The 12522-nt window shown below is 40.4% G+C and overlaps 1 protein-coding gene across 1 annotated transcript; it reads right to left on the minus strand.

Annotated features, from left to right (window-relative positions):
• Positions 1 to 11355: 11355 nt before the first annotated feature.
• Positions 11356 to 12057, minus strand: LOC137238052 (uncharacterized). The gene has a single exon (XM_067762617.1). The coding sequence runs from the start codon at positions 12055 to 12057 to the stop codon at positions 11356 to 11358; it is 702 nt and encodes a 233-aa protein (XP_067618718.1).
• Positions 12058 to 12522: the final 465 nt, after the last annotated feature.

The following is a 12522-nucleotide window of genomic DNA, read 5'->3' on the forward strand; positions in this document are numbered from 1 at the left end:
ACGCTGCTTGTATGGACATATGTATAGACATAATGATTGATTTGTTGACGTGCATACAAGTCACTTCTTAGTGTTGGCTTAGAGATGATAGTATCCGTTAGTGTTGCTAATATTCGTCACATTTCCCTCCACCTAAGTCTGATCGTCCCGATCAGACAAATCTCTCGATCTAAACGCTGATAGCCTCTCCAAATGAACCACTTTCATTTTGGTTCGTGGTTTGCCAATGGTTTGTATGCGGTACACTACATCGTTGATCCGTTTTACAACTTTGTATGGGCCTTCCCAGTTACACTGCAATTTCGAGGACAAACCTTTTTTTCGTTGTGGGTTGTATAACAGCACCAAATCTCCTTCCTGAAAACCTTCCGAATTAATTGCTTTATCGTATATGGCTTTCATCGTGTCACTCATAATCTTTGCTCGTTGCCTTACAAGATCGTGTATCTCTCAGCTCTTCTTCCAAGACACCAGAGGATTTCTTGACATTTCTCTCCGCACCTGCTTCTATCCAAAACATCAAATCAGCTGGCAGTCGATGGTCATTGCCAAAAATTACCTTTGCGGGAGTTTGGCCCGTTGTCTCATGCACTGCCGATCGGTAAGCAAACAAGAATAATGATGGGTATGTATCCCACTCCTTATGGTACTTGCCTACTACTTTCCTTAAATGCTCCTCCAATGTTCAATTGAAACGTTCCACCATACCATCGGACTGAGGATGAAATGCATTTGTCCGTGTTTATCGAATGCCCAATGATTTACACATTTCCAGGAAATTCTTGCCTTGGTCAGCATGTAACTCTATTGGTACGCCATACCTTGCAACCCAATTGTTTATAAACACTTCTACTGTTTCCGCTTCTTGATTTGGAATTGGGTATACCTCTGGCCATTTGCTGAAATAACCCATAACCACCAGTACATATTTGTTTCCGCAGATGCTAGTAGGAAATGGATCTGCGATATCCATAGCGATCCTTTCAAATGGCGCACCTGAGTTATATTGCTTCATCTGGCCACTACTTCGGGTTTTGGGCCCTTTCGCTCTGCTGCAAACTTCGCAGTTCGCAATCCACTCAGTGACCGACTGACGGCAACCAACCCAATAGAATCTCTGTTTAATCATCTCGAGCGTCTTCGTGATCCCAAGATGACCTCCGCTTGGACCATTATGCAGCTAGCTGAGCACGTCAGGAATCCTCTTTCTGGGAACAACTATCAGTTTCTTCTTGCATTGACCATCCTCACCCTCCCATACTCGATGCAAGCAACCGGATATCAATTTTAAACTGTTCCACTGTGCCCAATATGACTTCGCAATGGGACTCTCTGCTGTCATCTCCTCTCTATTTATCTTTCGTTTCGTTCGGGCCCTTGCATAACATGTGACAGATCAATATTTTTTAACTGACACTTCCTTAGTTGTTCCTTGTCCCATTCATCCGCACATGTTATAGTTATTAGTCGGACATCTATAATGTCTTTTTATCCTCGTCTTTTAAACAGTGCTATATTCAAAACTACATGGTCTTCGTGACATTGCATCAGCATTTTCATTGGTACTACCCTTTCGATGCTCAATGGAAAAGTCATAGCTTTGTAGTCGCTCGATCCACCGTGCCAATTATCTTTCCGGATTACGGAACTGCAGAAGCCGTTTCGACGCTGCGTAATCTGTCCTGACGCGGAATCGCTGGCCGTAGAGGTATTTGTGAAAATGGTTAATGCACTCTACCAATGCCAACAGCTCTCTCCGTGTAACGCAATAGTTCCTCTCTGTTTTTCCAATCGAACGGCTATAATATGCAACTACCTTCTCCTGTCCATGGAACAGTTGTGATAAAACGCCTCCTATAGCATATCCACTCGCATCTGTATCTAGAATAAATGTTGCTCCTGGAATCGGATATGCCAACATGGCGGCAGTGCACAAACGCTCCTTCAATGTTTGGAAAGCCACTTCTTGCTCCTTTTTCGAATCAAAAGGTTACGTTGGAAAGTTTGGTAGAAATTGGCGGTAATATGTGCACAGCCCAAGGAAACTTCTTAATTCATGCAAGTTCTGTGGTCTTGGCCAATCCTTTACTGCCTCTATCTTTTCATTCGCTGTACATATGCATCATGTCGTTACCTTGTTACCCAAATAATTTACTTCCTTTTTAAAAGCGAACATTTCTTGGGACTTAGTTTCCGACCAGCGCCAACTTCCCGCTTCGCCAGTGGAACACTACGAGGAGCTTGACGTATCGACGTCGCATCTCCAGTCTCAATTTGATGTTTCACAACATTGGTGCGGCCTGGTTTGGAACCATGCTGGTCAAATATGTTTGCGTACTTTAGGAGCAGTTGCTTTGCCTTACTCTGATAATCTTGATCTAGCCCCTCCGTCCATGCCGTGATGTCATTTGAAAGATCAGTCTTGCTAGTTGAGTGTTGCTGGAGCTGTTCGCAGTTAATAACTACTTCAGCCTCTTGGCATCTTCCCAATATAGCTCCTTTTGTCAGTTTGAGTGGTGACTTGAACTCACTGAGTACCCTTACCTTTTCATACAAGTACGTTCTGTGTTCGTCTGTTTGCTGCCTCGACAACCCACATTTTGTTTGTCCCACAATCTCCAACAACCATTGCCCAGATGACTGCTTCGGATTTTGCTGGTATTTGCTGACTTTCTTCCACCAGCACTCGTTTTCTGCTGTAGCCTTTCTCGTAGCCGAAATTAAGTGGCACATCCATGTTCTTGTATCGCACCTTTTTGCTTTGCATATCAATCTTGATGCCTTTGTCGATTAAGAAGTCCACTCCAATTATGATTTCATCAACAATCTCTGCCACTACAAAATTGTGTAGTACCATGACTTTCCCAAATGCTACTTCACATGCTACTTCTCCAATTACCTGGGTGTCCTCTCCCGTGGCTGTACGCAATCTTGCTCCAAGCAATGGTCTTATCTTCTTGTTGACTAAATCTGATCGAATGATGGAATGAGATGCACCCGTATCTACAGCCAGTAAACGTTCCTTTCCATCCACGTGTCCTCCGACAGTAAGATTGTTTGACCTTTTTCCAATTTGCGAGATAGATATTATGGGGAATTCAATTGAGGGAGCCAGCTGTCGCCCCTTGCGGCTGACTCGCTTTAGTTTAACGATTGAGTGGACTTGGAGATTTGCTCATCTCCTTAAGCTCTACGTTTACGACCACCCACATTGTTGGAACTATTAGGGCCGGTGCTGCAATGACGTGCAATGTGTCCTGAGTTGCCACACTTGAAACGTTTCATAACTCCGGCATTTTTCTCTTGTAATCCCTTCAGTGCTTCCAAAATTGTGTCTACTCAATCAGGCCTTTCCACTTCCACGCGATGAGCTTTGTATGAGGGCTTACTCAAAAGTGAGGCAGTTTCCTGAGTCAGTGCATGGGATACCGTTTCAACAAATGTTGACTTTGGGTTCGCATATGCATCTCGTTTCGTTTCAACGTCCCGTATTCCATTTATAAAACTATGGATTTTTACCCTCTCGGTGTATTCCACGGGTGCGTCGGCATTTGCTAGATGGGCCAGCCTTTCGACATCCGATGCGAACACCTGCAAAGTCTCATTCGATTTTTGGTAAGGGTTTTGCAACTCAATTTGGTATATCTGTTTCCTGTGTTCGCTTCCGTATCGCCTCCCTAGAGCGCTCAATAATTTTTCATAGTTGTTCCGTTCGTACTCTGGAATTGTCTGCAAGATTTCAGCTGCAGGCACTTTCAATGCCACGAACAGTGCAGCAACTTTATCGTCAGCATTCCGCAGCAGACAGGTCTTCTCGAACTGTAGCTTTAAGACCTAGAAAGGAACAGAACCTTCAAAAGATGGAGTTTTTACCTTCGTATTACTCGCTGAAACAACCGGGCGATTAAGTAGCAATTCCTGTATACGACCTCTAAAAACATCCACCTCTGCCTCGAATTTTTCTTCAAACTGCATTATTTTTTCGTCCATGCGCGCTTCGAGTTTTGGTGATATACGCGCATGTTGTGCTTCTAATTGTACTGTTATGCGTGTCTCTTGTTCTTTCAGTTGAGTTGCCATATATGTCTTTTGTTCTTCCAGCTGTGATGAAATTTGTGTTTCCTGTGCTTCAATATGCTATACTTGTCTTCTGTTCTGCCAGTTGAGATGTTATATTTGTCTTTTGTTCTTCCAGGTGAGATGACATTTGTGACGATATTTCTGCAATGCGTGCCTCCTGTGCTTCAACTTGGATGTTAAACGTGTCTCCTGCGATTCCAGCTGAGATGCCACTGTCGATGTTTGATGTTATTGTAACCAATATGATGTTCAAGTTTGTGCTGGTAACTGTCTGCGATGTTTCGTTTTTCTCTTCAATATTTGTTGTTGATTCTTCCACATCAGGATAAAAGACATACTCATCCACATTAATTCCTTCCAATTCCATCCCCTCTCGGAGTCGTACTTGAAGTTCGAGTTTATTGCCGGTTGTATTCAACCCACGGCTCTCCAACTCCTTTTTCAGTTGCTGGATCTTCAATTCACTCCACTTTGCCATGTCCTTGTTGTATTCGAAATCTTCGGAATTCATACAACAATTCCTCTTCTGACACCAATTGTAATGAATTTACTGCAATTCCGCTTATTTGAAACCTTCTGCTAACGTTCGAATCACTAAACTTTTGAATAAATAACTGCAATAATCAATAATCTAAAGTGGTCTTTATTAGACTACTTTCACAATAACACTTCTACTTCTCAACAGATGCCCTGCCTTAATAACACTGATATATGCATGTGTTTGAGCGTTGCTCTCCGCTGCTTGCACGGACATATGTATAGACATAATGATTGATTTGTTGATGTGCATACAAGCCACTGCTTAGTATTGGCTTAGATATGATAGTATCCCTTAGTGTTGCTAATACTCGTCACAATATTAATATTTCTTAACACATGATTTAGTTCACTTCAAGACGGATCCATACAATATGATGGCAAAGCGAATTCAACCGATTCGCCGTGCAGAAGAATGTCAAATCAAAAGAAAAGCTTCATTGAATTCGATTAACGGACAAAATAATCAAGAACAAGCAGTCAGCTGTTGGCAATGCGAATTCAGTACCAGGGGGTCTACTCTGTATTGCGATGCGAAAGGCATTGCGATGCGAAAATAAATTGCGAATCGAAAGGTGATTGGAACTCCGTAGCGCTATCGCATCGTTAACAATATCGTTTTTTTATATCCAGCTGTACTTGTACACAGGGTATTATAACCAAAGAGCATAAATCAACAAGAGACATCACTTAACGTGTTTGCTTCGAACCCAAACTACTCGCTGATTTAGATTGTGGTTACTGACATTTCTTTTTAAGGTTGTCCGCAAAAGCACGGCGAAAACCACGGATGACACTTCGGACTCTGTTTGGTGCGATGGTACCTTTTTCTCAATTTTGGTGCTTTTTAAGCAAGTAGCCACGATTTTGATGTTTTTGTCTTTTTCACTACTGCACAGATGCAAAAATCGTTCAATCATTTAATTGTAGCAGAACAAAGGCTATATTCCGGTACATAAAAGAGTAATGTCGGATTTTACAAAAAACAAATTTTGTAGATAGTTAATGAAACAACGGACTTGTCAGAACGAGAAGTCATATTTTGGTGGTTAGATATTTCGATCGATTAAATTAAAAATTTATTTCAAAATCACGTGTGCCTCTTGGTAATTTTATAAAGCTTGCCATTGATGGAGCCAATAAGATGGCCTGCGAAAAAATTCATTGAAAACATAATTTCACATTTAGTGCATTCAAGCGAATCGGTTAAACTAGGTAACTGTCACTCTGCAAAACGGCTGAGTTTGTACTCCTTTTCTTATTCTGTAAGAAATATTGCCACGATTTTGTTATGCCATTATTTGTATGCTGCCACGACTTTGTAATGAGAAATTATCTCATTAATTCTCATACATCAGATGATGAATAGCACTGTGATATTGAAATATTTTGGGTCTTATTTATGTATATAGGCAAGTTGCCTTTTACTTTTAGCTTTTATTCTTAGTGGCGGCCACCGTGGTGTGCTGGTAGCGTGCTCCGCCTATCACACCGAAGTCCTGGGTTCACGCCCCGGACAAAGCTATATCAAAATTGTAGAAATAAGGTTTTTCAATTAGAAGACATTTTTTCTAAGCGGGGTCGCCCCTCGGCAGTGTTTGGCAAGCACTCCGAAATTTGATTGAGCCATGTTCGTTCGTCCGTCCCCCTGCCGTTAAGACGATAACTTGAGTAAATATTGAGATATCTTCACCAAATTTGGTACACGAGCTTATCTGGACCCAGAATAAATTGGTATTGAAGGTGAGCAAAATCGGATGATAACCACGCTAAATTTTTATATATATAAAAAAAAAATAAAAAAAAATTTTTATATATATAACATTTTGGAAAACACAAAAAACCTGATTATTTAGTAAATAATACACCTAGAATGTTGAAATTTGACGTGTGGACTGATATTGAGACTCCTAATAAAAATTAGAAATTTTTTTTTAAATGGGCGTGATACCGCACGTTTGTGACAAAATCAATTTTACAAATATTATTAATCATAAATCAAAAATCGTTAAACCTATCGTAACAAAATTCGACAGAGAGGTTGCCTTTACTATAAGGAATGCTTTGAAGAAAAATTAAGGAACACGCCCACTTTTTATAAAGGATTTTTAAAGGGTCGTGGACGAGTAAAATAAGCTATATCTTTGCAAAAAAGAGCTCTATATCAATGGTATTTCATTTCCCAAGTGGATTTATAACAATAAATATGAAAAACTTCAAATTTTAAAAATTGGGCGTGGCATCACTCCTTTTATGACTAAGCAATTTTCTATGTTTTGGGAGCCATAACTCGAAGAAAAATTAGTTCAGAATAGAACCATATGTATATGTATTATTGCGCAGCCTTGTAACACTATTAAGCACACAAAACAAACAACAACAGCATTTCAAGTATACAGCTGGGTATGTAATGTTCGGTTTCACCAGAACTTAGACTTCCTTACTTGTCATTATTCGCTTATTTTTTGCTTGAGTATGCATCACTGACAAAACGTCCAAGAAAGAGAACAAAAGAAACAAGGCGATTACAATTAGCAGTGAGATGAATACTCCACAGACAGCAACGGCAGTCCCTGACATTATAAAAGTTTCAACAATACTAGAGTTACTTGCTCAGGGTGCGTACTAGAGATCTGCTTTGTGTACTAATAAAATTTGTGCACTTAGTTATGAGCCAAAAAATTTCTAAATGTGTGTTAGTCAAGTACAGACAAATATTATGAGTGATTAGCACATAAAATGGAAAATACATACGAGTGCCCCGAAACACATATGTCTCATACATATATGACATTGTTGAGTATAAACTGATGTCATAGTCGCTTTAACTCAGTAGCGCTTTTATTTCGTGTGTAATATACTGTATACTTCGTTTATCATCGGTTTTACTTTGGTGCTGTATTCAGTTCAGTTCCGTGCACATCGTTGTGTTGCTAGCGTCAGAAGACTGATATGACTATATTCATTTTATTGCACTATTAGTCTTACTTATTCCAATTAGTGTTTTCGTATAACACAGTTGTTTTTCTTGCTCAATAGGTCAATTAAGTACTGAAGAGTTTCGTGGCTTATGAGCGGTTATTCATTTTACGAAGCATGACTATGTAAATGTGTGTTAGTGGATATAAGTGCTTGATGTTCTTTATTTGCATACGCACTAATACTCATTTTTTGCTTAGTCCACTAATATCCTTAAAAGATGAATAATTGCAGCTCTCTGGTGCGTACCAACACTTAATCGATTTTAGCAGTTTTTGTTGATCTTAAAAGAGCTTTTGAAACCATAGATATAAAAATACTAATGGAAAAATTATCAGACATAGGCATTCAAGGTTTAGAACTAGACTGGTTTAAAAGTTTTTTAAGCAACCGTAAGCAAAGAACAATCATTGGCTCATCGTTGTCAGATGAAGTGGATGTTAAGGTTGGGCTTCCACAAGGCTCTGTCCTCGCTCCAATTTTGTTCAACATTTACATTAATGATATTAATTCAATTTTGAAATATAGTTCAATAACGAAAATGATTTAAGAAATAAATTACAAAGTGACTTAAATGCCCTTTATATTTGGTTGTGTGCTAACAAACTTTAACTTAATATCGAAAAAACTAAATACATGTTAATAACTAGAAAGAATGTTTCCGATATTGGTACTCTCAAAATAAACAATTCAGAAATTGAAAACGTAGATACTATTAAATACCTTGGTTTCGTAATGTATTGTAAATTAAAATTCAACTCCCATGTCGCTTATATAACAAATAAAATAGCAACTAAAATATGGTTTATGCAAAGAACCTGCAAAAACCTAAGTAATTACTATAAAACTTAAGTAAATCGATCTGTTGTTGAACCTTACTCTTTATATTGCTCTACAATTTTATTTGTTATGAAAGATTCGCAAATCGATAAATTGCAAAAAATGCAGAATAAAGCTATGCGATTCATCTTAAACAAACGTTATGATACCCCAATAAAAGATATGCTACTTAGTTTAAATTAGATGAGCGTGAAGCAACAAATATTTTTCTTTACGATGAAGTTTATATACAATATAAAAACCGGAAATTTACCTGAATACTTAAGAACAAATATTAGAGTTAATTATGATGTCCATGGAAGAAATACAAGACAAAGAAATGATTTCAAATTACCTAATTATAAAACAGAATCTGAACAGAATAGTCTTTTTTACAAAGGGTTAAAATGCTTCAATGAACTACCTGAATACATAAAAAATAATGATAACTAGCTGGCCCGGCAGATGTTATTCTGCCCGGTAATATTCCTGCCAGTGCTTTACAAACTTTTCCTGGAAACTGAAGCATCTGTCATTTAGAAGCCCCTATAAAAAATTCCGCACCTCGCTTCCTATCTCAAGCTTTACCTCTCCGTTCGCTCTCTCCCTCTTTTCTCTTTTAAATATTTCTTTATTTTTCCTTTTTCTTTCCCCTTCCTATTCATTTCCCTTTTCCATTTCCCTTTCTCTTTCCCTTTTTTCCCCTTTTCCTTTCATTTAGAAAAGAGGTGTGGCACTCCCCAATTTAACGCCTTCAGATAAACTTTAAGGATAATAAAACACAAATAGTTCAAATTAAAATGTTATTTATTTGAACGGAATCGAAATCAGTAGAGAGCCATATGATGAACAATGTTTTTTGTTTTGTTCTCCGGCGTAAAAACAAACAACGAAGACGGTTTCCCAACACGCGAACAGGCAACGTACAGCTGACGGTGCCAAAAACAGGGAAATTCGAGATCAATCACACAGACTTCCAACGAATGGCCTTGCGATTTATTGATTGCCATCGCAAAAGCCAATCGAACGGGAAACTGAATCCGCTTGAATTGGAAGGGAAGATCAGATGGAATACTCGGAATTCGTGGGATAAGGACTTCCTCTCCCTTGAATTTGCCATTGATGATCGTAGCTTGAATCACATTTTTCATCAGTTTCTTGACGGACAACCCCGTACCGTTGCACAATTTTGGATGATTCAGATTCCGCAACATGATTATGATCGATCCCTATTTCAATTGTAAATTATGCGGCGGAGTTCCTGGCACATCAAGCGAGTTCAAAAATTCTGTCGGATAGTTTGTCGCTTCATCCTCGTCGGGACGGATTTTTACGAATGCAGTTCTTCAGCTATTTGACTTTGAATAATCAAATTCAAGCTATCGACGTCCTTATTCTTCACTGCAAGTATTGCCCGTTCACTAATCCAATCGAGATTTTTATAAATTTGTGCAATGCCGGGGAACACTTTGGTGATGCGTTCTTCTTTCGACTCGATGTGAACTCGCAAAAATTTGCCGGGAACGATATTAATCCAGTGGTAACATCAACGGGTATTTGGCCATTGCCAAGCGCCAGCAGTTGTCTCGAGAATTCAAGAGCCGATGAGTCGTTCTGCAACGCAACTCTCATGTTCGTGGTCAATTTCAACTTCTTGACATGCCGCCACAAAAACGACGATTTCAGGCATGCATTAAGTTCATCGGAAGCAGTAGATTTCGGCGAAAATCTCCGGAGAGCAATATCATAGCCCCACCAAATTGCCTCGAATCACCTCGTAAATCCTTCATCGTTCGGTCAACTGCCTCAAAAGCTCGTTTATGCGACATCGTGCATTCATCCCAAATGATGATTTTGCATTCTCGCATCAATTTCGCTGTCGCTGAGTTCTTGGTGGACGTTGGCTTGTCTACCGTGAGTATATTCATCGGCAGTTTTAAAGCTGAATGTGCAGTTCGACCGCCTTCCAACAATGTGGCAGCAATGCCAGAGGAAGCAACAGCCAACGCAATAAGATCTTGCCCGAATTGTAGCCAGAAGCAAAGAAACGACGAATGTTTTTCCTGTCCCACCGGGAGCATGGAGAAAGTAAATGCCTCCCGTTCCATCGTCAACAGCCTTCATCAGGGAATCGTACACGTTCTTCTGCTCTGCATTCAACAGCTGCACATTTGTTCGGACTCTTTAGGCCAGCTCATCTCGATCATAGTCTTGCTCCCGTTGCAGCTCCCGATTGAATGGATCGTTTATCGAACGATTTGGCGCTGGCATTCCCAATGTTGACACCAGAATGCCGCATATGAGGATGCACAAGTCTTCGATCAGAACTAACGCTTCGTTGCGCATGTCGTCATTAATTTGAAGACCGAAATTCAAAGTTGTCATGCGAAATCTGCGTAAAATTTCGTCAGCCATCTCGTCCTTATATTTGTCCAACAATGCGGTCGGGTCCGATGGATAACATGCGGCTATGATGATCGCAAACAATGTACGTATTTGATTCGCTGGCGAAGAAACAGTTGCATCGGCGAGAGTGGAGTCCCAATGTGTATCGTTTTCAAGCAAATTAAAACCTTGGCAAGCCTCTCGAAAAGTGGCGCATAGCTCACCATCCACAGTACGCAGGGAATCGAAGGATGTAGGGCCTCTGATGTTAACCAAAAGCAAGCGAAGATAGAAGCATTCGTCTTGGCGTGGATGAACTGTGTATATTCGTCCGAGAGCATCGGTGGAATAGACATCAGTAAAGCCAGTACCAACATTACCTTTTTTCCGGCGTTGAAACCTCTTTGCGTTAAATGTGTAATAGCGTGGCATTTCCGAATATAGTAAAGTCCTTACGAACGGATCGCTTTGGCATGTTGAAAAGAAATTTTTCAACGTTGTAGCTGGCGGCTGTTCTGCTCTTTGCGCTGCATTTGCGTCCGTAAAGTAGACACGCTAGCCGTTCACCAAGTGTACTGCCAAATGTACCACAGTCGAGTGACGTTCATGCATCGGAAACGAAAATAGCCGCCAAAGTGCCTCTTTACAACTCACGTAACGTCCAAGTTGAAATTGCGTTACCTTGTCGTTTGCATTCGGTTCAACAATGCCAAATACCGCCATGTCGCTCCCTTTGTTCACATATTTACAAACGTATTTGATGGATTTAATGGAATTGCAGTACTCAACATTGCAGTGAGTTGAGAACGTTTTCGACAAAAGCGGACAATATGGAACCATCCAGCGGTTATCGACGATGACATTGTTTCCTTTCACTTTCATCACGATCGATTTGCCATTGTCATCTGGAGAACGACGCCGATACAATGGATATCCGTCGATTCCAGAGATTGTGTCAGCCACCAACGGACGGGGGAAACGCTTTGTGCAATTTCCGTTTTCCATGCACGGCGAGTCTGGGTTGTGGACTCCGCAAGGCCCATGGATCATGTTCGTTGTCACAACGGAATACAGCTCCGGATCAGTTTCTGGATTTGGTATTTCGGCCGAAATTATCGAATCAATATTATCTGGACGGATCGTGTCGAGCATCCAAAGCAAAATATGTGCATGTGGTAAGCCACGCTTCTGCCATTCAACCGAGTACATCCAACAACGGATCGTGCCAAAAACCTTATGCTTAACGATGTAATCCATGAGTACTTTGATCTTTTGTCTGAACACTCGTGCAATGATGTCATGTCGATCGCTGGATGTTTGTCCTGTCAGCAAGAGATTCGTAATTTCAGGCCAATTCGGATTGCAAGTGAACGTGATGAATAAATCCGGCCGTCCGTAATTCCGCACATACGTCATCGCATTCTGAGCGTACTCATGCATGTGGAGCGGGCTTCCAACGTAAGTAGCTGGAAGAATGGTCAACCAACCGATTTTGGTTGCGTCTCCTTCAGTAGCCATCGCATCACGCAAGTGTATGTATTCATCTGATCGTAACTTGGACTGATTGAAACGAATGAAATTGAGGCGCTCCGTTTCGACCTTGACGTACATGTCAACGCAGTACTGTTGAAACAACCGGCGATATCTCAACAGATGATTGTCAACATCACGCCGAATCATCAAACGATGCACATAAAAATTCATTGAGCTGACCATATTATT

The sequence above is a fragment of the Eurosta solidaginis genome, chromosome 1, assembly GCF_040869045.1.
Source record: "Eurosta solidaginis isolate ZX-2024a chromosome 1, ASM4086904v1, whole genome shotgun sequence".
NCBI classification, from domain to species: domain Eukaryota; kingdom Metazoa; phylum Arthropoda; class Insecta; order Diptera; family Tephritidae; genus Eurosta; species Eurosta solidaginis.

Coding starts and splice junctions, on each gene's coding strand:
- LOC137238052 (XM_067762617.1), bottom strand. CDS start 12,057: ATGGATTACATCGTTAAGCATAAGGTTTTTGGCACGATCCGTTGTTGG.